Here is a 26,621-nt window from a genome sequence, read left to right on the forward strand (position 1 = left end):
GGGGGGGAATAGTAAAATAGGGCTCCTCTTCTTCTCCTCCATTGTCTGGCTGTTAAGTCCGAAAGGAGAAAATGTTGGAACGAGATGGAGAGTCTGACGCCGCTGTGACTTACGTGAGGTTTGCATTTGATGTGCAGCAGCAGAATGGCGCTGGTTCTGGAGCGGCAGGTGAAAACAAGCAGGTCGGCAGGAAGAAGAATCCCTGGCGTCCCTTTGGTAATGTGGGGATCACTTAGTCAACACTGCTGGGTCTCACGTTTCCTAATAAGCCACCAAGGTTTTAATTAGACATTATAATGTGTTTGTCTCCACTACGTCACAAACCCTTTCTGTGTCACGTCACTATTCAAACTTCTCCGTCTCCTGTCATTCTCGCACAACGTTTAGCTCTTTTGGACTCTTTGAACATGTGTCCAGCATCACAAAGCGCCTCCTTCGGCACGCGTAGAAGGACGAGGGTTCTGCTGCTTCCCTCCGTCTCTCTCCGACAGTTTCACAGGCCCCTCGAAGTGCTTCAATGAACACAAGCCCATTACCGCTGACAGTCAATTAAACACCTAAATGCCAAATTCTGAAAGCTTGATGCCGTGACACGGAGGGCAATTGGAGATCGTCGGCCACCGCCTGATTGGCCCGTCCGAGCCCTGAATTATGCTGACGGTCTGATGGTCTCTGAATGTTTAGTGCGTGATGGAAGTACCTGACAGTGAGAGTGTTTTTGGGGCTTTCCTCGTCATCGCTGCAGCTGCTGCAGCCTGGGAAGGATGAAGAAGGTCATAGCGGTGTGTGTCCGCCTTGTTGAGGGGGAACTCTTGTAAACATTTCTGTCACATTGTGTTGACACAGCAGGGAGTGAGAGGGAGAAGATGAGGAAGAAAAAAGGGAAGGAGAAAAGGAGCCGGAGGAGGAGTGTTTATTCTCTTTTCCTTCCCTCCTCTACTGAGTCCTTTCCCTCCCTTTTTGTCCATTCAGTAGTGTGTCCTGTGTGCGTTCGTGTGTGTGTGTGTGTGTGTGTGTACACTTGAATCTTTTACTGATTACCTCACACACATGGAGTCTTTCTGGAGAGCTTTTAACGGAGGAGGATTATCAGGCAGCCGGAGCCTTTTAACCCTTTCACTGGCCTCCCTGCCACGACAAAAACCCTGTCCTCATGTGTTCGTCCAAAAGGCGCAGACTCGACACCCCTGTCTCGTTGACTGCTCTTTGTGCGCATTATAGCAGGAAAAAGTAGCTCCTCCTTTACACAATTTTTAAATGAAACCATTTATAGTAACTATTTAAGTGTGAATACACAAAGCTAATAATTAGAATCTATGGGAAACTCCTAAATATGAGTGTACTAAAAAGACGAGATTGCAATTAAGACAGCAAGTATCTAAATGCATATTAATCCCAGCTTCAGTCCTATTCCATTTCATGTGATGGTTGTGTATATTTTGACCTGTTTTTAGCATCAGCAGTAATAACAGTGAGTAGTGCCTCCCATCAGGTTGGTTGGTATCCAGAAGATGGATTTTCCTTGGAGATAACACCGTGTTGAGGGTTGAAGGCCTCTCACGTGTGTGACATCTCTGAGGTGGTCGGCTCTTATTCTCTTTTCTCCCCCCCCCCTCATGTATCCCTCTGTTTTATGTGTGTGTGTCCTGCCCATCTTCTTCCATTCAATGCCCCGTTTACCATGACAATGGGGAGGCTCTCCCATGTGTAGCTCTGACCACCGCCGGCTACTGGCGGGGGCCCATTCACTGCCGCTGCCCACCCTGGACCATAAAGAGCCGGGCAGGACCTGGCGAGCCCCCCCCCTCCTACCCCGTAAACAGCCAACACCACACTTGTTGTGTCTGCCGTCTACACCACCGAGGAAGGAGGCAGGGTGGTGGAGCTGTTGAGGGGGGGGGGGGCTCTGTTTTTTATGTACCCAGGAGGATAGAGCTGCACTTTGAATGGACAGGAAAACTGTTAAGGACAAATGGTTCTGCGTTTAACTCGGGAGGAAGAATAAAGGAACCAGACGTGGTCAAAGGGGTGTCTGCCATGTTCTTTGTGTGGAACTTCAAACAGCCTTTGTTGTTCTGCACAGAAACGGTCCGAACACGCATTAAACCAATATCAGTTTGGGTGGACACTAAACATTTGGCTTTGATTTGTCGTCACACTCATTGGAAACCCTGGTGCATCTCACATGAGGGCGGCTTGGACGTCCGTGTAGGTCACCAACGGGTGACACGAGGCATCGGACTCCCTGGAAACGAGGCCCGCTGACGCAGGACCCCAAAGACGAAGCAGGGGATGAATTAGCACGTGACAAACAAGAATAAGCTAACTGCATGTGACTTTTAACAGAGTTACAGGTCCTTTCAAATGCTAAATGTCGCTAACGCTAGCTGCATAACCAAAGCCATGTGAGCCTGTCATAAAGGCGCCAAACAACACAAGGCTTCGCTGCGTGCTGCACAGAATCTGGAGTGGGTTCTGTCTTATGCCGATGATTGCCAAATTAGGGAAGAAAAAAAACAAAAACTCGACAAAGCATCGCCTCTTCTCCTTGACGGCGGCTCGAGGTCAGACGGGTTAGCAGCCGATTGTCGCCTCTTTAGCAGAAGCCACACATGATTGGCCTCATCTGAAGAGTTGCGTTCTCTCCAAAATCAGCGATTTTGTTATGGGGCATTCACAGGGCCCTGATGTGATTGGAGGAGAGGTTCCGTGTGTGTGTGTGTGTGTGTGTGTGTGTTTGTGTGTTTGCATGCCTCAGACCTTGGGAGGGCTGGCGGAGCGAGCCCGAGCTTGCCCCCTGCATCACCACAAAGCCTGTCAGAAATGAACGATGAACAGAGCCGAGAAGCAAAGGGGGGCGTTCACCTGTGGCCCGCGTGGACAAACGCACACAGCCAACCGCCACACAAGCGCTGACACACCACACAGCCGCACTCACTGCACAATCGGGGCTTTTATGGCTCCGTTTTGAGGGAGACGAGGAGACAGAGCGAAGGGTTCTTGTCTTGAAGAAGAGCTGCGTCTGACTTTGATTGACGCAGGGAAAGCGCCAGTAAACAGATGGGACAGTTGACCAGTACACATGATGCATGTGTGTTCCGTTGACCTCACCACTATGAAGGGAAATAATTAAACAACAAACCAAAGTGGAGTTTACATAAGCAAAAGCAATGAGAGGACAGCTCTTGCTGTTGATTTAACCTTCCTCCCTTTAGACGTATTGACCGAAGCTGTCGCAGAGGGAGCAAACTATCGGAGGCCTGGAGGCACTTGTGGAATTTTCCGCTGGTTCCACACAGCGAGCACAAGTCCTTCCATGGAGTCAGACGCTTCAGACTGATTCCCGACTCATCAGAGGATGATTAGTTCAAGATGAATTCATCAAACTCCCGGTGAAATGGCTTTTTCACAAAGGGGACCAATCAATAGCGTGGCCCATCAACACCACAATATTCAACTAAGTTTCAGAAATTGAAAGTCAGAAATGAAATTGCACTCTATGTGGAGCTTTGAAGGTTACGTTGATGACAGTGTTTTCGTGGGGGGGGAATTTCATGGTGCCTTCCAGAAAAATGCATCAGGCATTGATTTGGTGTTCAAAATGGATTTTGGACAGAGGAGGTTTGTTGCTATGAAGTATTAATGAAGGAAAGAGAGGGATGGGATGTTTTGAGGATTTAAATTGAGGTTAATTTGCATATTGAGCAGCTCAAAAAGGGAGTATGAATGTAACTTTGCATACATTTGTTCAATAATTATCCTGGAAAATATAAATGATCTGATGCAATTTCATGGTTGTCTTATTACAGAAAGAAGCTGATGATTGACAAGCAAGAAAAGTCCCTCGGTGATGCTCAGGGAAGTGGAACACCATCTCCTGCTGTGATATGTCTAGGTGTGACTTTTAGATGATCCATTTTGTATCTTCTGATGCAGAAATTGGCCAAGTGAGAATGCAGCGCATCATTTGAATCTCTCTCATGTGCATCAACATTAATATCCCCCGTTTGTATGATTTTTCGCAGCTTTTCTCCCATAAACAGGGTTTATTTGCTCTATTGATAGCATCAAAGTACGCATGATGAACCTCACAATTAACCTGTAATTAGTGAATGAAGTTATTATTACTGGTGCATTCATATGTCAGTACCGTTTTACTGTTTTAGTTGATTGAGATGGATCTGTCAGATGAGATGACAGGTAGACAAAGCTCTACATTACACACTTGCCTTTTGGGGCAGATCAAAACAAACCAAAAATTCAGAAACAAAGTAAAATCGGATTCACCTGCACAGTAAGTGATTTCACCTTCAGTGAGTTTGCACCTTCTCCTCCACCTGTGCACGTTCCTAATGGCCCATCACACTATCAAGACTGCTAACTGTCCAGCAGGCCCAGGCCTGCCTCGTGCAATGATTGGTCCTGGTGGTTCTCCACCGGACACAAAGGCCCCCCCCCTCACGGCTCCACTGACCCTTTGCTAACTAGTTGTTAGAAGAAGAGGAGGAACCAGAGCGTTTCTTAAAGAATAATGAAAGAAGAACAATGTTGGTGAGCCACATTCCACTGAGGACCGTAATGAGTGGGTTCGAGACGGGAAATGCTCTTTCCCTTAAGTTCATCAACCAGGTAAAACTACAGGTGTCTTATGTTAACTCCAATCGTAAAGCTGAACTTCTTTTACTGCAACAATATACGGGTTTAAAACGGTTTTGGTAGTTTTATAGAGTCAACATAATGTTCACACAATGCCACATCGATGTAAGGGACCATGCACTAAACCTACATGTTATCAGTCGATATTTTGCATGGAGTTTAAAGCGAATCTGTGTAACACAAAGACAGAAATGCATGCAGGTAAACAAGAGAAAGAATCGCACGAGGATTCATTCTCACAAACAAGGACCACTACTCTCAAGATGAAGTCTGCCTCAGATACGTGCAGCTACACCGTAGCACCCGCTAAACGGACGCTCGCTCGCTGGGGGGCTGATGTTATTATGATAGGGGGGGGGGGAACACTGGCTTTACATTGATCCTTGAGGTACCCATGGTGCACATCAGTTGGACACACATGCTCAGTGTGCATTTATTTATTACTTCCTCACATGGCCTTTTCCTCTTTATTCTGTTGTTACGTTCTCTTCTCTGTACTTTATGGGTCTGAAATGTGAAATATGAGAGAGAAAGAGGGAATTACCAACCATCAGAGAGTCCTGCGAGGGCATCGGAGGAAAAAGATTGTTGGAGTGATCACTAATGAGGCGTGTGCGCGTGTAGATCCACCTGTGTGTGTGTGTGTGTGTGTGTGTGTGTGTGTGTAGTAATTAGCGACCGGGAGCCTGTGAGTGGAGGATAAGTGCAGATTTTAAGGACGGCTGGAGGACACATGGCAAGGAAGAAAAGTATTGTCCTCTGGAGATGACAGGGAAAAGTGTTTGTTTGGGGGGGGGGGGGGGGGGGACTCAGGAAGTCAAACGACAGTATGGCAGAAGACGTCCCTTGTGATCTCCACAATCCCCCAAAGAGCTCAGTGCGAGCTGATGTTGTTGCTCACATCAAACTCCACAATAGCTGCGCAGTCAGAGCATCTTCCATCGTGTGAGTCCTTTGTTTGTGTGACACGCGGCGTAGACGCTCCCACGTCGTCCAATTGGACAGTAGTTTAAGAGACTAAAGATGAACTGCATTAAACACAACTTTGATGATTCTGTAACGACCTCCAAGCGACGTGAACGTGTTCCGATTGAAGAAAGTCAGCTTACTGAGTTCATATAGTTGTCTGAATAAACTCAATTTGTTGCCTTTTGTTGCTTTTTGTGTTTAATCTCCATTATTGTATTGTATTTTTTGTTGACAACCCGCACCATGTAACCATGTTTTCAGGTCAAACAAATGATTGACACTTATATGTAAAATGTTTTAACCACTAAATACCTGTAATAAAAAAAGTGACCTTTAAACACTTCAATGGACACACACACAGTTTGTCAACGTCAGTCCAGGTGGTGAACGGGGTCATGTGGTTTCAGGGGGCCTATAACATTACTCTCCATCATCTCTGCCATAGGGATCATAGACAGACAGGTGCGTGCTAGGCCTGCCTCCCCCCTCGCCCTCTTCTTCACTCAAACACCCCTCCCCCCTCTGGGTCGGCCTCCTTCACCTGATGGCCTGGGTGCTGAGTCTGAGGAGTGTGTGTGTGTGTGTGTGTGTGTGTGTGTGTGTGTGTGTGTCTTGGTTGTTCCGGGCACAATGAAGAGTGAATGGTCTGTCAGTGGCCACCTGTTGGCCAGCTGTCAGGGTCCCATTTCAGGGTCGCCTTTCCCTGCTGACGGCACAGCAGCCACATCCATCCATCCACGACCCCCCCCCCCCTCAATGCTTCAGTCTTCAGTTTAATCGTCTCCGAATGAAGCGCAACAACAAGCGGCTGTGAGAGGAGGAGACGAGGAGAAGCACAGTGAGGGCCGAGTATCTCAGATCAATGGCTCGTAGATCCCATCCTCTTCATGTCACATTAACATCTCTATAGGATGCTGTGATGGAGGGTCGGGGGGGGGGGAGGAAAGGGAATTAGAAAAACCAAATGATGAATGAGTGATGGAAATTGGGAGGCATGACACGGACGGGAGGAGGACCTGACAGAATGGAGTAAGACGGAGACGGGACAAGTGTGTGTGTCGGGGGGGGGGGGGGGCACGGTGGGGTAAGAGGTGGGAGTAGAGAGAAGAGATCATTTCCTATGAGGAGGCTGCAGATGTGGATGGCTGTGAGCGGGGGAGGGGAAGGGGGGGGCTGAGCACCCAGTAGATGACAGAGTAAGAAGCCCTGAGATGATTCGTCAGGGTCTTTCATGAACTGCTCCTCCAGCTTCTCCAGAGACACCGAACACTGGAGCACAGACAGCAGCGTTGGACGTGTGACCAGCGGCGTCTTAACGCTGCTGACTTCACTGTGTCATCTAGGGACAATGATGAAGTGATGAACGATCACCCGACTATTCAGAGAACTTGAATGATTCGTAACTCGGTCAGCCGAAAAAAGGGAGCGTGTCCTCCACTGAGCAGCAGACGGTCCTCCACCAGCTGGTGAACACGTTCTGCACATGTCCAGCAGCGTCCTCCTTGGAAGACCCTCCTCTGCGATGCCGTGGATTGGCTACAGTTTAGCTACGATGCTAACCTGCACTTCGACCCAGACGGGCCCGGTGGGGGGGGGGGGCGACACGGCTCGTTAGCTCACGCTTTGGTCCCCGAGTCCAAAGAAACACCAGTCGGTCCAATCAGTCGTTTTCTACTCACGAGGAAAGAAAATCAACTGGGTCCATTTTGCCTTTTGGCAGTTTTATGAAAATAAATGTGCATGATGACACGTCATTGTGCGTCACTAACTCACTTTGTTCTAGTTGTAAAAGATAAAGATATTAAGCTTTTAGTCTGCTTATAATAACATTACGACTTGAAATCTTCTTCACTTCCTTGTACACTTTGCAGGGCCTCTGCACGACACCAAGCGCTGCAATCATTAACTTATAAGGAGGTAATGTGTCAAGGTGCTTTTTGCTGCCCATAAGAAAAAAATAATAATACTGGTTAGCAAAAGTATCCTGTAATCCCCTGTAAGCCGATGTTTATGAAATTCAAACCGATAATGTAATTAGTCAGTTTATTCAAACTGTACTCACTCAGCGTGCAGATTAATACGTCACTCACACGAATGTCGAGACCTCAAGGAAAAAATACAGTTCCTCTGCCCTCAAATAACCTCATGACTAAGGGTTTTCCAAGTAAATAACACGGGTAAAGGTCTCCATCACTCTTTGCATGTCCGTGTGGAGGGAAAGAGAAGAATGTTTCTTCACCTACTGTGTTCTAACTAAACAGCGTTTGCCCTCTGACCTCTGTTCCGAGAAGACATTATAAGCACATTTTAATGCATCATGGATGCAGGTCGTGCTGTCCGTGCTCCCAGAGCTCCTCCACAACACAAGTACCGACTCAACCGGACCCGACTACAGACGCGACTTAACCAGCGCCAGAGAAACGGGGAGACGAGGAAGCGCACAACGATGCAACGGTGCGGCACACGGGGGGCGTCGAGAAGAGTTCTGCACGCTAATAAACCGCCTGCTTGAATTAATGCAGAAGTCATGTTGAGCCCCCCGGGGGCAGGTCCCCCCGGTGGGTGATTGGTCTTGTGTTGCCATCTAGTGGGCTCTCACAAAGTAACACAATGCTCACAATTACTAAGTGTCATTCAACTGTAGAATGTGAGTGAACTTCACCGATTGACCTTAGACCAAATAACAGCATAATACTCTCTAGTAGAATCTGCTACAGATTCATCCAGACAAAAACTAGGTAGTGGATGGAAGTCCTGGAGTGGAATCAAACAGCCGATGGTGATGTTCCAGAACATTTAAAGTTTAAATTATACTTCACACTTCTGCACTGTAGTTATTATTCATAAGACAATTTGTTTTGTTTCCACTTCGAATCAACAGACCATTTTCCCATGAGAAACAGTTCATAATCTCCTGAATGTCACAAAGTAACCTCCTGTGAAACAGGGGGACAGAAGGATGGAGGCCCAACAGGACCATGTGTAGAACCTGGTGGTTCAGCCTGAAAACAACACTTTTCTAATGTTTCAATATTTTCAAGCATTATTTCTTCTTTTATGGGGTCATAGAACAAACCAGAAGAGAGTCACTTTATCCACAATATTGTTGTTTTCTATATTTCCGTTTTTATTGACTCATAGTTTGTTCACATTCAACCTTGAACCACATTTCTGATGCTTTCAGCAGTGATTTTGCTGAAACCTGAATCAAATTTAGAGTTGATAGTCTTTTTTGATCTTCATGCCTCGGTACGCCATTCAAAAGACGCTCTGAATTCGTTTTGCATTCCAGGCCTGAGGAGCGATGATCATTAGACGTGCAGGTTTGAACGTGCACGAAGCCGCGTCCTTCCTGTTCAACGGAGGGACGGCAGGCGGGGCGACACCTCGCTCATATCCAAACACACACATTGAACCGAACCACAACAATTGCATTGATGCCGTGTGTTTTTCAGGTTGTGATTTGAGTCTACGATGAAGTCAAAAGGAAGACACCGGGCACCGGTATCCTGTGGTGTTTATTGTCAGGTGACTAGAACGCCACCACCTTGAATAACATGACACTCCTACATGAATGAAAAGAAAAGGACTCCTGTGTGATTGAAGTATATTAAAGGCTGTGGTAGAAAACAATTCAGCCACCAAATACTGAAGTAAAAACACACATTAGTTTGTTGGTCAGATTAATTGACTGCTGACACAAACATGGCACAAATAGACACTGCGTGTGGTTTTGTGTCACAAAGGCAAGTAAATGGTCAAGTTGAATCACTAAAAAAGTACAAAACAGAGATCCTCGGCTCATCCACGGTCTCAAGTTGTGCCGTTTTGCTTTTGGCCACAAAGCGCTGTTGTCCAGTCCATTTTCCCCAAAAGTGACAGTTCATCGATGAGCCAGCCAGAGATCAATGACACATGGAATCATTATTATTGACCTCGCCCGTGCCCTCCCCCCCAGGCTGTCTTGCCTTTGTCCATCATGGGTCAGTTGCAGCTTCCCAAACAGCAAAACACGAGCATTCACGCAAAACCCTGAAAGACTGCTCCTTATTCCAGGAGAAGTTTCCACAGCAGCGTCGTAAAACAGACGTTGAGACCTTCCCGCCTCTCGGGTTCGTGTTCAGAGGAGGTGAGCATTCAGGTCGTACTTCTCGCAGAACTTGTCCGTTATCGGGATGCAGGTCAGGAACTCGCACCAGTCACACTTCACAGGGTAGACGTAGAAGAGGACCGCCAGGGCGGACAGCAGACCCAGGAAGACCAGCAGGAAGGCGCAGATCTGGACCCGCTTCCGGTACATGTCGGTTTGCCCGAAGCTGAAGAGAAGAAACCGCTGTTATTTGCCTCTTGATGGAGTTAAAAGTCCCATAAAACACATCTGATCAGAATTTTATGTCACAAAGAATTTTTCATATTGCAGAACCTACCTTTAAAAAATCTAAAAGGATGTCAGATCTATCTTTGTATCAGACCTGATCCACTGATTTGGACTAGAAGAACTTTGAGAATGGTCTTGAAAGGGTTTTCATTTCTGATGAATCAATACAATGTGCAATAGTCCCATTTTTCAATTGATTCTATAATCAGTAGCATCACAAACCCCAGGTCTAATTATGCTGACTCCTTTCATATATGTACATCACATGGAGGAAGGAGGGAACTGCCACCAAAAAAACACTTTACAGTTGAATAATTCTTCTGGATCATCTACCTGATGTACGGCAGGAAGGCGAAGGACAGGAAGAATCCAGAAACAAAACCGCAGACGTGGGCAAAGTTGTCGATCCACGGAAGCAGACCGAAGGAGAAGAAGAAGGCCGAGATGGCCAGCAGCTTGGCGAAAGCTCGCCACGGTCGCTCGAGGATCTGCCAGCTCTGAAACAGCTCCACAAACAGACAGGCCAGGATGCCGAACTGGCTGCCGGCTGGACCCACCTGGTGACCAGGAGACAGGGTTTGAGGGTTTTTGTTTTTTTCTTCTTCCAAACACAACGTGGTCTAAAAAGGTTCGCGCTGGTTGGCGTGACAACGGACCTCGGCTCTGTAGGGCAGGAAGATGGCTGAGGCCAGGTTCCCGGTGACGCCGCTGAGCACGTAGATGATGGAGATCCTGAGCCAGCCAGCCAGCTTCTCGATGTCCCTCAACACGGACATCTGGAAGAAGACCGACACCAGGCAGTGCAGGATCCTACAGGGAGAGACGAGTGAGACCAGCACCTCTCAGGGCTCACGGGTTGGACTTGAAACAATGACAGCTACAGAGTCACTGGCTGTATATTTAATGCCTATTTTTTGATCCTGTTCATTTTTTGTATTACTCCGATGTGCCGTGGGACTCCTCTCATCGTATCTTCTTCCCTCTTTATATAGCGAGGCCTGTTGCGTGATATGTGACAAAACAAAAAGATCAGTCACCCCGCGTGGAGAAAGAGAGACAGCCAGAGTCGAGAGAACTGGTCCGGAACGTCAGGGTTGAGGAAAGGCAGCAAGCCACACACGTCGTCCATGCAGGCCACCTGGAGGACACAGTGAAGAACTGTTAGGATGCTGAAGTCCTCTCAGTCAGCCTGGATGTCCACCGCCGCCATGTGGAGGAATTAAAGCAAAGTGCTTTACATTGAAGTCTTGCTCAGTACTTTAAAGACATTTGTTGATGTCCATGAGCCTTTTAGGTGGTGCCTTTCATGTATAATGCTTTATAACTCTAGTGGGGTTTGTGAATGAAGGTGAGAAGCATTTGTTTACCTGCGAGCAAAGAGTAGCCTCCTCGTGGAAGAAGCCGTGCATGAAGTCACAATACTCCCTTGAAGTGATTTCACATCTACAGCATAAAACATCAGCTTCATCAGCAAATCAATAGCAAACTAATGAGTTAGATCTATACATTCTTGTTCCAATTAAATGTGATCAAATATCCAGTGTTTTCAACAATACTGAACAAACCTTTACACACTTTCTATTCACAGTGTGTTTATGTCATATTCTTCAAAATGTAATACCATGCGCTCAGTTGAAAAGGTAAAAACGTGAGATTTTCTATATCATTTAAATTAGCAGTGAGTTGATGAGCGATACAGTTTTGAAATATTTGACATTTAAGCATAAAAAACTCTCCACTTTAGAGATATATGCAGCAACTTAAATACTAAATGCTTGTTTAAGGGGGCGATGCTCACCGTCCTTTGGTCCCGATGCAGCACGGCCGGCCCGTGATGGTGCAGTCGATGTGGGGGAGGTTGGTGTGATTCCCAGAGTTGAACCGCGTACAAACCTACAGATCACATCGGGAAACATTAAAGGTTGAAGAAAGTGTTGCATTCAGGGTTTGAAACTCACTTCTGCTCTTCAGACAAAGGCCAATAAGTAAAACAGAAACCGAATGTGCTCACTGGCCACTTGGTGATGTCATCGGGCCACTCGTGGGGCGGAACTGAGGCTGGCTCCAGACAAATTCTACACAATCAAGAGAAAGAAATGAATTACAGTGAAGTGATCTCTAACGATTAAGTATTATTACTGAATGTGTTAAAACACATGGATCAGACAGGCGTTTGCAGGGTGGGGGGGGGTTACCTGGGGTCCTGATGGCACACTGCACCATGTCGGCGTAGAGTGCCATTGAGAGACGGAGCACTGGGGTGCTGAGGCCACTTCACAAACACTGCCAGGGTGCTCTGTAGAGGACGAGCAGACGGTATCACAGTCTTTATTCTGTCTGTTATTCTGTCCTGTGTGAACGGCCTCAAAGTGTCACACTCCTACTCAACGTATCTCTGTACATCTTATATATATCTTATATCCATGCGATCGAGGCCAGAGACGGGGGGGGTCGTCTCGGAGGTGAGGACGTGGCTTTGCACTGACCGAACACTCCTCCTGTAACGTCTGCAGGCAGCCGGAGCGATCGTTCCTCACGCAGCAGCCCGACTCGCCCTCTCGCGCTCGCTTCTCCTGGATCAGTTTCTGGATCTCCGGGTCTTGGCGCATACACGGGGAAAACTTGGCTCCCAGGTGGATCAGCGCCTCCTGCGTGAGGGGAGGGGGGGGGGGGTATTACAGCCTGGTGAGGTTGTGGATCCAGGTCGGTGGTTCCAACAGCCGTGTGACATCGTTACGTGATATTAAATAAAGAAGAAGAAGCTTAATCGCTCCATCGTTTCCATTGACTCGGCTACCTTTGTTAATCAGTTATTCAGCATTTGACTCAATGTGCAGTTTTGGGTTTTTTTTCCAGGCCCCATTAGGTAAGAACCACTGGATCACACACCTAAACAACTTGAGATTAACACACCTGAGAGCTGCGTAAAGCCCAATCAGAGAAAAGAAGACCAACACACTTACTGAGCTTGGACCCACCCAGAAGTTTTGCTGCTGCACAAACTTGACGTTTTCATAAACTCCCTTGTTCCTCAACACCTTGAAAAGAAGAAAAAGCTGTAAAATTGCTCATTTTGTCACTTCAACTGGAAATTGCAGACCCGTGTTCATGACAGTACACCGATACAGTCATAATGGACGCTGTGAGACATACTCACAGAGTCCACCGTCTCATGCTGGGAGAAGCCCACGGGGGCGATGCCGTACACAGCCACAGCCAGAGCGGTGACCAGCAAATGGACACACGTGATCCAGTAAGAGAAAAAGGGCCTGCGGAGGAGGACGCATCCATTAAGCGGGACACACGGTGGGACAGTCCTCCTTCAGGCCACGACCGGAACCGGCCGCCTCACCTGTGATCGTCCATGTCCTCGATCTGCCTCTTGACGAAGCTGTCGATGCGCTTGCGGTACGTGCGGTTGGTGAGGCGGCCGACCATGCCCAGCCCGTAGGGCCTCTTCTCTCTGGCAAACAGCTTCTTGACGGGGACCCCGATCCTTTGTCCCCGCTGCTGATGCCCGCTGACCACTTCCTGTTTCAGACGCAGCCTCGGTTGGATCGGAGAGACATCTTTTGCCTTTCGCCATCCTCGCTCTAAGGGCCTGGGTGAATGAGGAGGATAAGTTATGTCTGTTTAGCTATGTTCATGCAGCATGTGAGCATATAAATCAGAAAAAGGGACCCACAGCATGAGGTGGCTCCTCTCCAGTTCGATCCTGTCCAACGCACTGCCTGTGAGCTCGCTCTCGTCCAGCTGTTTGAGGTCGGCCTCCGACGGGGTCTCAAAAACGTCGTCGACAAAGCTGTACAGCTCATCCTGCAGGCCTTCCTGCGCAGATAGAACACAAGTCATTGGGAATTCAGAGCTGTCCGACGGGTTTTTGGTGACAGAAGACAACGCGTTCAGCAGAAGAAGCAGAGTGGCTCCTCATCTGGTGTTTGCAATGTTGTTTTTGGTCTAGTGGTTAAATCCCAGGTTTGGGGTTACAGTGGCTTCCCCACTGCTCACCCTGGTGAAGAAGGAAGTGTCCAGATCATCGGTGAAGTCCACGGTGTCGTCTTCCAGGAAACTAGAGGGCATGAAACTCCGCCGGCGAGAACGCCCAGAGGTGCTCTCGGCTAAAGGGCGACCCTGACACATCACACACACACACACACACACACACACGGTATTACTATCAACAGACGTGCAATGAGGCCTGTAACGCACGTCCCTCTTAGCAATAGAATTTAATGATGGTGTCACAGTAGATCTGCACTTCTGGAGTGTTCTGATCCAGCAGAAAGCTGAGTATTTGTGTATCGTGGACCATCTGCCGGACCCAGTTACTCTCAGGACCCTCACATCCATTGGGCCCCTATATACCACATGTGCTACGCTGTTATTAAGATCTATTAAAGGAGAGGAAGACAGTCTGTTTGAAACCTAAAGAAACAAACAATGACGGATTACAAACTCCCACGTCTAGCTCGGTTGTAGGTGGTCCCAACCGCTGCATGAACAAAGAGCATGAACACCTTCATCAAAGCTGCTGCAGCCTTGAGGCTCATGACTGCGACAGACTCCCGTTTGCGTCGCTGTGGCAACCAGTTGAGGGCGGAGCGGGAGCTGGAAAGGGAGCAGAGGGAGGCGGTGCCGGGCGTGATGGGGGTTTGCGGCACACTGAAGCCATCGACCTCCTCCACCATGCGGAAGGCTCGACCCCGAGCCAGGGGGTCGACGATCTGCGTGCACGCACACACACACACACACACGCACGCACGCACGCACGCACGCACACACACACACACGCACGCACGCACACACACACACACGCACGCACGCACACACACACACACGGTGTTGGCTCTTTTTTTCATACTCAATTGTCGAGCCACAAACAATAATAAACAAACAGCAACAAATAAGTAAAAAGCAGGGAAAATTGATGTCCAAGTTTATGCTAAGACGTTTTTTTAAATTGCTTAATCTTTAGGTTTTAGTAAAAGAGACCTGAAATTAATGATTAAAATAAAGGCAGAGGAATAAAGGAAGATCCTTTGGACACAAGACTGAGGTACTTTTATAACAGGTCCCCTAAATAAACATCAAATGAAAGTCTTGTTTTTGTTGTAAATACTACCAGTGCAACACAAGTTGTTAATGCTATTCTGGGAATGAATGCGTGAATAGGTGATTATTTTACATATTTGAAAACCCCTGCATGCTGACAAATGCGTCACATGTGAAAAAGCCATCAATTGAACCCAAGGCAACAGTGCAAAGCAAAAAGAGGTGAAGCAAGCGCCGAAGATCTGGAAGAGAAGGCAGGCAGCAAAAGGCGTGCGACTGCCCCGTCCCTCTCACGTGCCCCCGGCGCTGCCCTACCCTCTGCATGCCATGGTGGTAGGGTGGGAGGTAGAGGGGGGGAGGGGTCTCAGTGCTGGCCAGGGAGATGTTGTCCTGGCTGTGCAGCTCCCTCTCCCTCATCACCTGTGGCTTCAGGCCCCCGTACAGATGGCTGCAGTGCTGCAGGCTCTTCCTCCTCCATCGCTGGGTGCTGTCGCTGTCTTTGCTCACCCCGAACCAGTCGGCCGTACCCCTGGGGGAGAGGGGGGGGGGATCTGGTGAGCATGTGAACACCTAATGTTGTGAGGTGGCGGTTTGATTTAGGGGAAGGCCCCGGGAGAAACTGAGCAAAAAATGTTTTATATGTTTCATATATTAATGATAATAAAAAGTTGTATCATTGTATCAATGTAGCATTTTACTTCTCAAAAGCTACAAAACAGCTTGTAGTTACTTCTGCAAATCACGACGAACCTTGGTATTTTTCACATTTTGTATTTTCTGTTCACACACACACACACACACAGACAAAATACTCTGACAGATTGAGCTGTAAATCCCTCCTGATTAGCAGAACAATGTAATATTTGCTTGATTGGTTTGACGGCTTAATTGGTTCATTTGTTGATTGCTGTCTTGTGTGTAACTACGGAGTTGAGAGATGTGCGACCTTGCAGTTTTTATTTGGAACCTTAAACTAAATACACATGTGAAATGTTTAATATGCTTGATGAGCAAATTGACCAAAATGAATAGAAATCAGCTGAAACTTATGGCGGCCCAAAATACAAGCACAAAGTGAGTAAAGAGATTCGCAGCTCAGCTTCTAGACCTTTGGTCTCTTGAGAAACTGTCTCTGTGTAAATGTGCATTTTTATTTACAGTAGACGCTTCCTGTCCAGCTCAGAGAGCCGGAATGAAACAGTTCTCACAAGATCTTGGTCTCTCTGCTAAGTGAGCGCTGAAGTGGCAGATGTTGCCCAACCTGCAGTTCATAAACTCACTTGGCTCTTTGTTTCTAACTTAGTTCAGAATAAATGTGCATCCAGGTCCCTTTTTTCTCCTTGGAGAAACAGTGCGTGACAGGCTGGGGGGGGGGGGGGACAGCGGGAAACAGCCAAACACTCAGCAATAAACACTCGGGCCTCATCGTCAAGAAAGACGCCAGCTGGGGAAGCCTTTTAAGGCTGCACGGGGCGGGCGGGGGGGGGGGGATTCGTGTCCTCCTTGAGTGGAATGTTTTAGAAGGACTGAAGTCCCACTGACTGGTTAGAAATATAGAAACATAAAAATAAAGTGGTTGCAGAATGCAGATACCGATCAGGATGAACATAACATCCGTTATGGACGGTAAAACGTGATGCAATCTCTCCTGTGTTCTTTTGTGTAACTGTTTAGATAAGCAGGTTTTGTCTTTGTGCGCACATGCACCGACAAGCTCGCTTCGCCCACACAAACCGATAAATAAAGAGATTTATGGGTGGCTGAGGACGGCACGAACCCATCACGGATCAAAGATGAAATCTAATGTTAAACGGCATCCATTAGCTTTCATCTCCTCAGGGTAAGGCTGGTGCAGATGAAGCAGCAATCTACTGCTAGCGTAATTATGGGATTAGACAGCAGTCATTTCATCAGGGGAAAAGGCAGAAGGAAAGATCGAAGCAATAAAATACAAAAACATTGTTGAACGGGTAGACAAGAGAAAAAGTAAATATGAACGTTTTTCAGATTGGATAAATGCGTTGACGTGATGTGTTACTTCAACACTGAACGAAGACGTTTTCAATGTTTATTATATTCTATTTAAAGAAAACCTCAAACCTCTGCAATGAATGAAATGGGCTGTGTTCAGCAATCCCCTTAAAAGTGCTTCAAACTCACCTGTCCAGAGAGCTCCATGAGGGTTTCAGGGTATGGGTCATACCTGAGGGGGTCAGGGACTGTGGAGCTGCAGACCCTCCATCCCCAGCATCCCTAACGTAGTGTCCCCCACTTACCCTCAAGCATTAATCCCTAATCCGTTGGATGCCAACGGATCCACCGCGGATCACACATACAAATGTTCCCTGAGGGGATTTCCTAATATTCAGGCCAAGCGGTGCCTTGTACCACTTGCTGTTACGCAAAGAGAGGATGATGAGCACATGTCCAGACTCCGGGCGACATCCACATCCCGCTCAGAGAGTTCCTGGTTAATCAACGGTTAGGGAAAAGCCTGCGTCAGACGGGAATCTGACCCTAAAGAGACTTCCAGTCTTCCCCTAGCTGGACTCCCTCAGCGCAATGACGAGCGGAAGGATCCTAAATCTTCTGACCTCGTGTCCCCAGCAACACAGCACAGCACGTTGTGTGTGTGTGTGTGTGTGTGAACGTGTCAGTGGCTGAAGGATGTGACCCGGTGGGCTGAGCTGACAGCGGGCTCTGGTCCTCGTCAGGCTGAATATCTCCCTCCCTTCCCCATTCGGAGCCCCAGACGGTCACTATCGGTAAGGTCCTCCTCTCTCCTCCTCGGCCTTGTTCTGCAGGAGTGTGCCTGAACACCAGTTCCACACCAGCACTCCACAGGAAATGGGAGGTTAGGAGGAGCGAGAGAGTAGAGGGAACGGGAGGGAGGACACCGGGACATGCCTGAACTCGACCCGCGCAAACACACGCACTCACGCAGCACAGCGGCTGCGACGCAAAGGCAGCGCTTGAAGCCCACCAGCGTATTGGTGTCAGCACTCCAGTGGAGCGTGTGGTGGTAACTGTCATTAAGGGCGTCGGTGTGACTCAGATCGATGATTAACTCTGGGAAATCTGTCGAAACAAATGGTTTTCGAAGATGAAAAACTGCTCAAGAACAGTTTTCTTCTTGCTGTCGGCCAGATGAACAAACATCAGGGGGTCTTCCCAGTTACTCTTCTGCCAAATGTTCAAATCACGCATTGATTTCAAACTTTGTTTGAAGAGGAAAGATTTATCCGGCATTTTTGCACACTTTTGAGGATGAGGTACGTCAGCTAACCTCAGCTACACACAAGCAAACGTTCACTAAATCCCATTAATTCTCTCGTAAACATCAGAGGCATGAATTCAGAGACTCTCTCACACACATACCAGGATAATAAACCTCGGTATGATATAGATAAGACATTAAGACTGTTATTTGTCTTAATGTTAATGTTGTTTTGGCCCCTCGTGTTTAAACATTTACATTTAATTTAGCGTTTTGCTATCGCCAACATGCTGCGTGAAGCACATAGATTACCTGTACGAGTAATTGTGCTATTTTAATTGCCTCCAAACATGTGGCCCCGTGCACCACCTTTACCGGCGCCGTGTGTGTGAGAGCTTATGTGACACGAACTGTTCACGGCTTCACATCTGTTGCACTAAGAGACTACTAAGAGCCCACAACACGTTGGTGCATAACTCAGACAATCAAGACATCTTTTAGCGCCTTTTTGGACTCTTCAGCTACTAAATGCTTAACTTTGTTCACCAGCTAGTTGCTAACTTTGCTTTCTGGAGAAGAGCATGTAGCATAAATGTCACATGCTGCCTAAACTCAAACCATGAAAGCAGAAACAATGGATAAGGAAAAGTAAAGTAGCAGGCAGAGAAACCAAATCCATTTACCAGCTTTAAGTTGGAATTGAAGAGTTAAATACTACCACACAAATGAAAATGGCCACCCTCTAAACTGCTCCCTCCCTGCTCCACCTTTCCTGTACCTGATGATCTGCTTGGGTATAGATGAACGCCGTCGGGTAAGAATCTTGGGGATGCAGGACCGCCTCCGGGTGGTTGACTCCCTCCTGTGCTCCCTCTGACCCTTTGGGGGTACTGTGTTTACCCGCTCAAAGCGCACCCTTTTCCCGCTAAATGCGTATTGCAGCGCGTAGAGGACAGGGGGGCAGTGGAGGGAAGCCGAAGAACAAAGGAAGGAAGTGAGAAGGAAGAAAGAAAAAAATGAATAAAAGGAGGACAAGAGAGAATTATTAATTATTAAGTGTTGAATCCAAAAGGAGGCTGCAGCTTCAATTAGTTTTGTTAAAGATGAGTTAGGAAGAAATCATACGACAGGCAGTCGCAATAAGAAAATAGCAGTTTAAGAAAATGAGTGGCAAGAACACAGGAGTTTGTGTGTCTGTGTGTGCCTAACCTCTTGATGGACTGTGTGAAGGAGGGCAGTCGTTCCATCGGAGGTCTGAGGTAGTTGTTGGAAGTTTCCAAGGCAGCGGTACACATCTGAGGGTTTTCCCCAGGCATGCTGACACTGCGCAGCCGCTTCACCGGCTGCAACACATAAAGGCCGAGGATTACCGCTTTGTGTGAATTCCATGTGATGTCAAACTTAACATGAATGAAATTCCGCCGCTGATCTGGCTTGTTTTTACCTGAGGGAGTGTGGGCGTGTCGTACGCCGTCAGCCGGATGGTGGGAATGTCGAGTTTGAGCCATGGCGGCTTTATCCTCTGGCAGCTGCCGTTCCTGCTTCCTGGCTCATCCATGCTCTCAAGCCTCCCCGCCAGACCCGGCAGCTGGAAAGCAGAAAAAGAAAAGTATGGACAGGTGGATCGAACAAGGTAGCTACGTTTATTGGTAACAGAGGGCGTTTGTAGAACAAGAGGGATTTTCTTGCTTATCAGCGGAAATACCAACAAGGAAACTCTCTATCCCGTTAGAAGCCAGTTGAAGGACCAGTGCAAATGAAGCCAGTTGCTGTAGCATCTTTTAATATGAAGTGCCAACAGCAATGCTTGTCATACAGGGTATGAGTACTGTCTGAGCAAAGCACAAACATTAAAGCATATGTGCTCCAGGTGAGGCTCGAACTCACAACCTCGGCATTGCTTTGCAGGCTACTGTCATATAAGTACCGCGCGCTGACCAATTGCTCCACTGGAGCCATGGAGACCTGTGAGAACCGGAGATCAGTTGAAGTAGCACGGAGCGAGGTTCCGCTGAGGTGCTTTGGGACACGGCTGAAGCAAGTTGGACAAAGTAGTAGTGTTTTGGAACAGCCGTAGTACATCTTCAACAGAACATGATGGCATTCTCATTTGAAAGGCTGTCTTCCTATTAAAAGACACACAAAGGGTTTCAATAGACAAAGACAGAGATAACTTTTCTCATGAAGACATAAGGAACACCTGACTTGCAAAACGGAATGATGCATTAAAAACACAATGTTCCAGGTGAGGCTCGAACTCACAACCTCAGCATGTCTCAGATACTGTCTTATAAGTACTGCGCGCTGACCGATTGCGCCACTGGAACATGTTTGGTTGCCCAATTTAGGGCAACAAATCATCTACAGGGAGGAAAGATGGCATTGCGATTTTGCAAACTGTTCCTCCCACTCAGACACAACAACAGACATGAATGAGTAGAAAGGGACAGGTGGATCGAACAAGGTAGCTAAATAAAAAGAGGGAGCCACAGAACGAAAAGACAAAGCCTCCACTCATCCAAAGGTTTCCTAGTGACTACGTTTATTGGTAACAGAGGGCGTTTGTAGAACAAGAGGGATTTTCTTGCTTATCAGCGGAAATACCAACAAGGAAACTCTCTATCACGTTAGAAGCCAGTTGAAGGTCCAGTGCAAATGAAGCCAGTTGCTGTAACATCTTTTAATATGAAGTGCCAACAGCAAGGCTTGTCATACAGGGTATGAGTACTGTCTGAGCAAAGCACAAACATTAAAGCATATGTGCTCCAGGTGAGGCTCGAACTCACAACCTCGGCATTGCTTCGCAGGCTACTGTCATATAAGTACCGCGCGCTGACCAATTGCGCCACTGGAGCCATGGAGAACTGTGAGAACCGGAGATCAGTTGAAGCAGCACGGAGCGAGGTTCCGCTGAGGTGCTTTGGGACACGGCTGAAGCAAGTTGGACAAAGTAGTAGTGTTTTGGAACAGCCGTAGTACATCTTCAACAGAACATGATGGCATTCTCATTTGAAAGGCTGTCTTCTTATTAAAAGACACACAAAGGGTTTCAATAGACAAAGACAGAGATAACTTTTCTCATGAAGACATAAGGAACACCTGACTTGCAAAACGGAATGATGCATTAAAAACACAATGTTCCAGGTGAGGCTCGAACTCACAACCTCAGCATGTCTCAGATACTGTCTTATAAGTACTGCGCGCTGACCGATTGCGCCACTGGAACATGTTTGGTTGCCCAATTTAGGGCAACAAATCATCTACAGGGAGGAAAGATGGCATTGCGATTTTGCAAACTGTTCCTCCCACTCAGACACAACAACAGACATGAATGAGTAGAGAGGGACAGGTGGATCGAACAAGGTAGCTAAATAAAAAGAGGGAGCCACAGAACGAAAAGACAAAGCCTCCACTCATCTAAAGGTTTCCTAGTGACTACGTTTATTGGTAACAGAGGGCGTTTGTAGAACAAGAGGGATTTTCTTGCTTATCAGCGGAAATACCAACAAGGAAACTCTCTATCACGTTAGAAGCCAGTTGAAGGACCAGTGCAAATGAAGCCAGTTGCTGTAGCATCTTTTAATATGAAGTGCCAACAGCAATGCTTGTCATACAGGGTATGAGTACTGTCTGAGCAAAGCACAAACATTAAAGCATATGTGCTCCAGGTGAGGCTCGAACTCACAACCTCGGCATTGCTTTGCAGGCTACTGTCATATAAGTACCGCGCGCTGACCAATTGCGCCACTGGAGCCATGGAGACCTGTGAGAACCGGAGATCAGTTGAAGTAGCACGGAGCGAGGTTCCGCTGAGGTGCTTTGGGACACGGCTGAAGCAAGTTGGACAAAGTAGTAGTGTTTTGGAACAGCCGTAGTACATCTTCAACAGAACATGATGGCATTCTCATTTGAAAGGCTGTCTTCCTATTAAAAGACACACAAAGGGTTTCAATAGACAAAGACAGAGATAACTTTTCTCATGAAGACATAAGGAACACCTGACTTGCAAAACGGAATGATGCATTAAAAACACAATGTTCCAGGTGAGGCTCGAACTCACAACCTCAGCATGTCTCAGATACTGTCTTATAAGTACTGCGCGCTGACCGATTGCGCCACTGGAACATGTTTGGTTGCCCAATTTAGGGCAACAAATCATCTACAGGGAGGAAAGATGGCATTGCGATTTTGCAAACTGTTCCTCCCACTCAGACACAACAACAGACATGAATGAGTAGAAAGGGACAGGTGGATCGAACAAGGTAGCTAAATAAAAAGAGGGAGCCACAGAACGAAAAGACAAAGCCTCCACTCATCCAAAGGTTTCCTAGTGACTACGTTTATTGGTAACAGAGGGCGTTTGTAGAACAAGAGGGATTTTCTTGCTTATCAGCGGAAATACCAACAAGGAAACTCTCTATCACGTTAGAAGCCAGTTGAAGGTCCAGTGCAAATGAAGCCAGTTGCTGTAACATCTTTTAATATGAAGTGCCAACAGCAAGGCTTGTCATACAGGGTATGAGTACTGTCTGAGCAAAGCACAAACATTAAAGCATATGTGCTCCAGGTGAGGCTCGAACTCACAACCTCGGCATTGCTTCGCAGGCTACTGTCATATAAGTACCGCGCGCTGACCAATTGCGCCACTGGAGCCATGGAGAACTGTGAGAACCGGAGATCAGTTGAAGCAGCACGGAGCGAGGTTCCGCTGAGGTGCTTTGGGACACGGCTGAAGCAAGTTGGACAAAGTAGTAGTGTTTTGGAACAGCCGTAGTACATCTTCAACAGAACATGATGGCATTCTCATTTGAAAGGCTGTCTTCTTATTAAAAGACACACAAAGGGTTTCAATAGACAAAGACAGAGATAACTTTTCTCATGAAGACATAAGGAACACCTGACTTGCAAAACGGAATGATGCATTAAAAACACAATGTTCCAGGTGAGGCTCGAACTCACAACCTCAGCATGTCTCAGATACTGTCTTATAAGTACTGCGCGCTGACCGATTGCGCCACTGGAACATGTTTGGTTGCCCAATTTAGGGCAACAAATCATCTACAGGGAGGAAAGATGGCATTGCGATTTTGCAAACTGTTCCTCCCACTCAGACACAACAACAGACATGAATGAGTAGAGAGGGACAGGTGGATCGAACAAGGTAGCTAAATAAAAAGAGGGAGCCACAGAACGAAAAGACAAAGCCTCCACTCATCCAAAGGTTTCCTAGTGACTACGTTTATTGGTAACAGAGGGCGTTTGTAGAACAAGAGGGATTTTCTTGCTTATCAGCGGAAATACCAACAAGGAAACTCTCTATCACGTTAGAAGCCAGTTGAAGGTCCAGTGCAAATGAAGCCAGTTGCTGTAGCATCTTTTAATATGAAGTGCCAACAGCAATGCTTGTCATACAGGGTATGAGTACTGTCTGAGCAAAGCACAAACATTAAAGCATATGTGCTCCAGGTGAGGCTCGAACTCACAACCTCGGCATTGCTTCGCAGGCTACTGTCATATAAGTACCGCGCGCTGACCAATTGCGCCACTGGAGCCATGGAGAACTGTGAGAACCGGAGATCAGTTGAAGCAGCACGGAGCGAGGTTCCGCTGAGGTGCTTTGGGACACGGCTGAAGCAAGTTGGACAAAGTAGTAGTGTTTTGGAACAGCCGTAGTACATCTTCAACAGAACATGATGGCATTCTCATTTGAAAGGCTGTCTTCTTATTAAAAGACACACAAAGGGTTTCAATAGACAAAGACAGAGATAACTTTTCTCATGAAGACATAAGGAACACCTGACTTGCAAAACGGAATGATGCATTAAAAACACAATGTTCCAGGTGAGGCTCGAACTCACAACCTCAGCATGTCTCAGATACTGTTTTATAAGTACTGCGCGCTGACCGATTGCGCCACTGGAACATGTTTGGTTGCCCAATTTAGGGCAACAAATCATCTACAGGGAGGAAAGATGGCATTGCGATTTTGCAAACTGTTCCTCCCACTCAGACACAACAACAGACATGAATGAGTAGAGAGGGACAGGTGGATCGAACAAGGTAGCTAAATAAAAAGAGGGAGCCACAGAACGAAAAGACAAAGCCTCCACTCATCCAAAGGTTTCCTAGTGACTACGTTTATTGGTAACAGAGGGCGTTTGTAGAACAAGAGGGATTTTCTTGCTTATCAGCGGAAATACCAACAAGGAAACTCTCTATCACGTTAGAAGCCAGTTGAAGGTCCAGTGCAAATGAAGCCAGTTGCTGTAGCATCTTTTAATATGAAGTGCCAACAGCAATGCTTGTCATACAGGGTATGAGTACTGTCTGAGCAAAGCACAAACATTAAAGCATATGTGCTCCAGGTGAGGCTCGAACTCACAACCTCGGCATTGCTTCGCAGGCTACTGTCATATAAGTACCGCGCGCTGACCAATTGCGCCACTGGAGCCATGGAGACCTGTGAGAACCGGAGATCAGTTGAAGTAGCACGGAGCGAGGTTCCGCTGAGGTGCTTTGGGACACGGCTGAAGCAAGTTGGACAAAGTAGTAGTGTTTTGGAACAGCCGTAGTACATCTTCAACAGAACATGATGGCATTCTCATTTGAAAGGCTGTCTTCCTATTAAAAGACACACAAAGGGTTTCAATAGACAAAGACAGAGATAACTTTTCTCATGAAGACATAAGGAACACCTGACTTGCAAAACGGAATGATGCATTAAAAACACAATGTTCCAGGTGAGGCTCGAACTCACAACCTCAGCATGTCTCAGATACTGTCTTATAAGTACTGCGCGCTGACCGATTGCGCCACTGGAACATGTTTGGTTGCCCAATTTAGGGCAACAAATCATCTACAGGGAGGAAAGATGGCATTGCGATTTTACAAACTGTTCCTCCCACTCAGACACAACAACAGACATGAATGAGTAGAAAGGGACAGGTGGATCGAACAAGGTAGCTAAATAAAAAGAGGGAGCCACAGAACGAAAAGACAAAGCCTCCACTCATCCAAAGGTTTCCTAGTGACTACGTTTATTGGTAACAGAGGGCGTTTGTAGAACAAGAGGGATTTTCTTGCTTATCAGCGGAAATACCAACAAGGAAACTCTCTATCACGTTAGAAGCCAGTTGAAGGTCCAGTGCAAATGAAGCCAGTTGCTGTAACATCTTTTAATATGAAGTGCCAACAGCAAGGCTTGTCATACAGGGTATGAGTACTGTCTGAGCAAAGCACAAACATTAAAGCATATGTGCTCCAGGTGAGGCTCGAACTCACAACCTCGGCATTGCTTCGCAGGCTACTGTCATATAAGTACCGCGCGCTGACCAATTGCGCCACTGGAGCCATGGAGAACTGTGAGAACCGGAGATCAGTTGAAGCAGCACGGAGCGAGGTTCCGCTGAGGTGCTTTGGGACACGGCTGAAGCAAGTTGGACAAAGTAGTAGTGTTTTGGAACAGCCGTAGTACATCTTCAACAGAACATGATGGCATTCTCATTTGAAAGGCTGTCTTCTTATTAAAAGACACACAAAGGGTTTCAATAGACAAAGACAGAGATAACTTTTCTCATGAAGACATAAGGAACACCTGACTTGCAAAACGGAATGATGCATTAAAAACACAATGTTCCAGGTGAGGCTCGAACTCACAACCTCAGCATGTCTCAGATACTGTCTTATAAGTACTGCGCGCTGACCGATTGCGCCACTGGAACATGTTTGGTTGCCCAATTTAGGGCAACAAATCATCTACAGGGAGGAAAGATGGCATTGCGATTTTGCAAACTGTTCCTCCCACTCAGACACAACAACAGACATGAATGAGTAGAGAGGGACAGGTGGATCGAACAAGGTAGCTAAATAAAAAGAGGGAGCCACAGAACGAAAAGACAAAGCCTCCACTCATCCAAAGGTTTCCTAGTGACTACGTTTATTGGTAACAGAGGGCGTTTGTAGAACAAGAGGGATTTTCTTGCTTATCAGCGGAAATACCAACAAGGAAACTCTCTATCACGTTAGAAGCCAGTTGAAGGTCCAGTGCAAATGAAGCCAGTTGCTGTAGCATCTTTTAATATGAAGTGCCAACAGCAATGCTTGTCATACAGGGTATGAGTACTGTCTGAGCAAAGCACAAACATTAAAGCATATGTGCTCCAGGTGAGGCTCGAACTCACAACCTCGGCATTGCTTCGCAGGCTACTGTCATATAAGTACCGCGCGCTGACCAATTGCGCCACTGGAGCCATGGAGAACTGTGAGAACCGGAGATCAGTTGAAGCAGCACGGAGCGAGGTTCCGCTGAGGTGCTTTGGGACACGGCTGAAGCAAGTTGGACAAAGTAGT

At 47.1% G+C, this 26,621-nt stretch overlaps 1 protein-coding gene and 15 non-coding genes across 19 annotated transcripts in view; all 16 read right to left on the reverse strand.

Moving 5' to 3' along the window:
- Positions 1–8,551: 8,551 nt before the first annotated feature.
- The window catches only part of rhbdf1b (rhomboid 5 homolog 1b (Drosophila)), a 40,339-nt gene continuing 22,269 nt past the window's right edge, over positions 8,552–26,621 (reverse strand). Inside the window, exons 2-20 of one of the 4 annotated variants that reach the window (XM_037463732.2) lie at positions 19,717–19,860; positions 19,482–19,615; positions 19,051–19,197; positions 15,371–15,584; positions 14,521–14,727; positions 14,012–14,134; positions 13,689–13,831; positions 13,356–13,604; positions 13,161–13,272; positions 12,967–13,041; positions 12,490–12,651; positions 12,199–12,299; positions 12,015–12,078; positions 11,802–11,896; positions 11,371–11,446; positions 11,041–11,141; positions 10,660–10,813; positions 10,337–10,560; positions 8,552–9,941 (exon numbers count right to left, since the gene is read on the reverse strand). In XM_037463732.2, the coding sequence (XP_037319629.1) occupies positions 9,746–9,941; positions 10,337–10,560; positions 10,660–10,813; positions 11,041–11,141; positions 11,371–11,446; positions 11,802–11,896; positions 12,015–12,078; positions 12,199–12,299; positions 12,490–12,651; positions 12,967–13,041; positions 13,161–13,272; positions 13,356–13,604; positions 13,689–13,831; positions 14,012–14,134; positions 14,521–14,727; positions 15,371–15,584; positions 19,051–19,197; positions 19,482–19,615; positions 19,717–19,830 (2,691 nt within the window). In that variant the 5' untranslated portion in view covers positions 19,831–19,860 and the 3' untranslated portion in view covers positions 8,552–9,745. The other 3 variants (XM_037463733.2, XM_062560154.1, XM_037463734.2) reach the window with 3 other exon arrangements.
- trnai-uau (transfer RNA isoleucine (anticodon UAU)) lies at positions 20,135–20,228 on the reverse strand. The gene is made up of 2 exons: positions 20,191–20,228; positions 20,135–20,170 (listed from the first exon to the last, which is right to left on the reverse strand). It is a non-coding gene; the product is annotated as a tRNA-Ile (tRNA).
- Positions 20,510–20,599, reverse strand: trnai-uau (transfer RNA isoleucine (anticodon UAU)). The gene is given in 2 exon segments: positions 20,510–20,545; positions 20,562–20,599. It is a non-coding gene; the product is annotated as a tRNA-Ile (tRNA).
- trnai-uau (transfer RNA isoleucine (anticodon UAU)) lies at positions 21,034–21,127 on the reverse strand. The gene is made up of 2 exons: positions 21,090–21,127; positions 21,034–21,069 (listed from the first exon to the last, which is right to left on the reverse strand). It is a non-coding gene; the product is annotated as a tRNA-Ile (tRNA).
- Positions 21,409–21,498, reverse strand: trnai-uau (transfer RNA isoleucine (anticodon UAU)). Its single transcript is given in 2 exon segments — positions 21,409–21,444; positions 21,461–21,498. It is a non-coding gene; the product is annotated as a tRNA-Ile (tRNA).
- trnai-uau (transfer RNA isoleucine (anticodon UAU)) lies at positions 21,933–22,026 on the reverse strand. The gene is made up of 2 exons: positions 21,989–22,026; positions 21,933–21,968 (listed from the first exon to the last, which is right to left on the reverse strand). It is a non-coding gene; the product is annotated as a tRNA-Ile (tRNA).
- On the reverse strand, positions 22,308–22,397 carry trnai-uau (transfer RNA isoleucine (anticodon UAU)). Its single transcript is given in 2 exon segments — positions 22,308–22,343; positions 22,360–22,397. It is a non-coding gene; the product is annotated as a tRNA-Ile (tRNA).
- On the reverse strand, positions 22,832–22,925 carry trnai-uau (transfer RNA isoleucine (anticodon UAU)). The gene is made up of 2 exons: positions 22,888–22,925; positions 22,832–22,867 (listed from the first exon to the last, which is right to left on the reverse strand). It is a non-coding gene; the product is annotated as a tRNA-Ile (tRNA).
- trnai-uau (transfer RNA isoleucine (anticodon UAU)) lies at positions 23,207–23,296 on the reverse strand. Its single transcript is given in 2 exon segments — positions 23,207–23,242; positions 23,259–23,296. It is a non-coding gene; the product is annotated as a tRNA-Ile (tRNA).
- Positions 23,731–23,824, reverse strand: trnai-uau (transfer RNA isoleucine (anticodon UAU)). The gene is made up of 2 exons: positions 23,787–23,824; positions 23,731–23,766 (listed from the first exon to the last, which is right to left on the reverse strand). It is a non-coding gene; the product is annotated as a tRNA-Ile (tRNA).
- On the reverse strand, positions 24,106–24,195 carry trnai-uau (transfer RNA isoleucine (anticodon UAU)). Its single transcript is given in 2 exon segments — positions 24,106–24,141; positions 24,158–24,195. It is a non-coding gene; the product is annotated as a tRNA-Ile (tRNA).
- Positions 24,630–24,723, reverse strand: trnai-uau (transfer RNA isoleucine (anticodon UAU)). The gene is made up of 2 exons: positions 24,686–24,723; positions 24,630–24,665 (listed from the first exon to the last, which is right to left on the reverse strand). It is a non-coding gene; the product is annotated as a tRNA-Ile (tRNA).
- On the reverse strand, positions 25,005–25,094 carry trnai-uau (transfer RNA isoleucine (anticodon UAU)). The gene is given in 2 exon segments: positions 25,005–25,040; positions 25,057–25,094. It is a non-coding gene; the product is annotated as a tRNA-Ile (tRNA).
- On the reverse strand, positions 25,529–25,622 carry trnai-uau (transfer RNA isoleucine (anticodon UAU)). The gene is made up of 2 exons: positions 25,585–25,622; positions 25,529–25,564 (listed from the first exon to the last, which is right to left on the reverse strand). It is a non-coding gene; the product is annotated as a tRNA-Ile (tRNA).
- Positions 25,904–25,993, reverse strand: trnai-uau (transfer RNA isoleucine (anticodon UAU)). The gene is given in 2 exon segments: positions 25,904–25,939; positions 25,956–25,993. It is a non-coding gene; the product is annotated as a tRNA-Ile (tRNA).
- trnai-uau (transfer RNA isoleucine (anticodon UAU)) lies at positions 26,428–26,521 on the reverse strand. The gene is made up of 2 exons: positions 26,484–26,521; positions 26,428–26,463 (listed from the first exon to the last, which is right to left on the reverse strand). It is a non-coding gene; the product is annotated as a tRNA-Ile (tRNA).

The sequence above is a fragment of the Pungitius pungitius genome, chromosome 21 (genome assembly GCF_949316345.1).
Source record: "Pungitius pungitius chromosome 21, fPunPun2.1, whole genome shotgun sequence".
NCBI classification, from domain to species: Eukaryota; Metazoa; Chordata; class Actinopteri; order Perciformes; family Gasterosteidae; genus Pungitius; species Pungitius pungitius.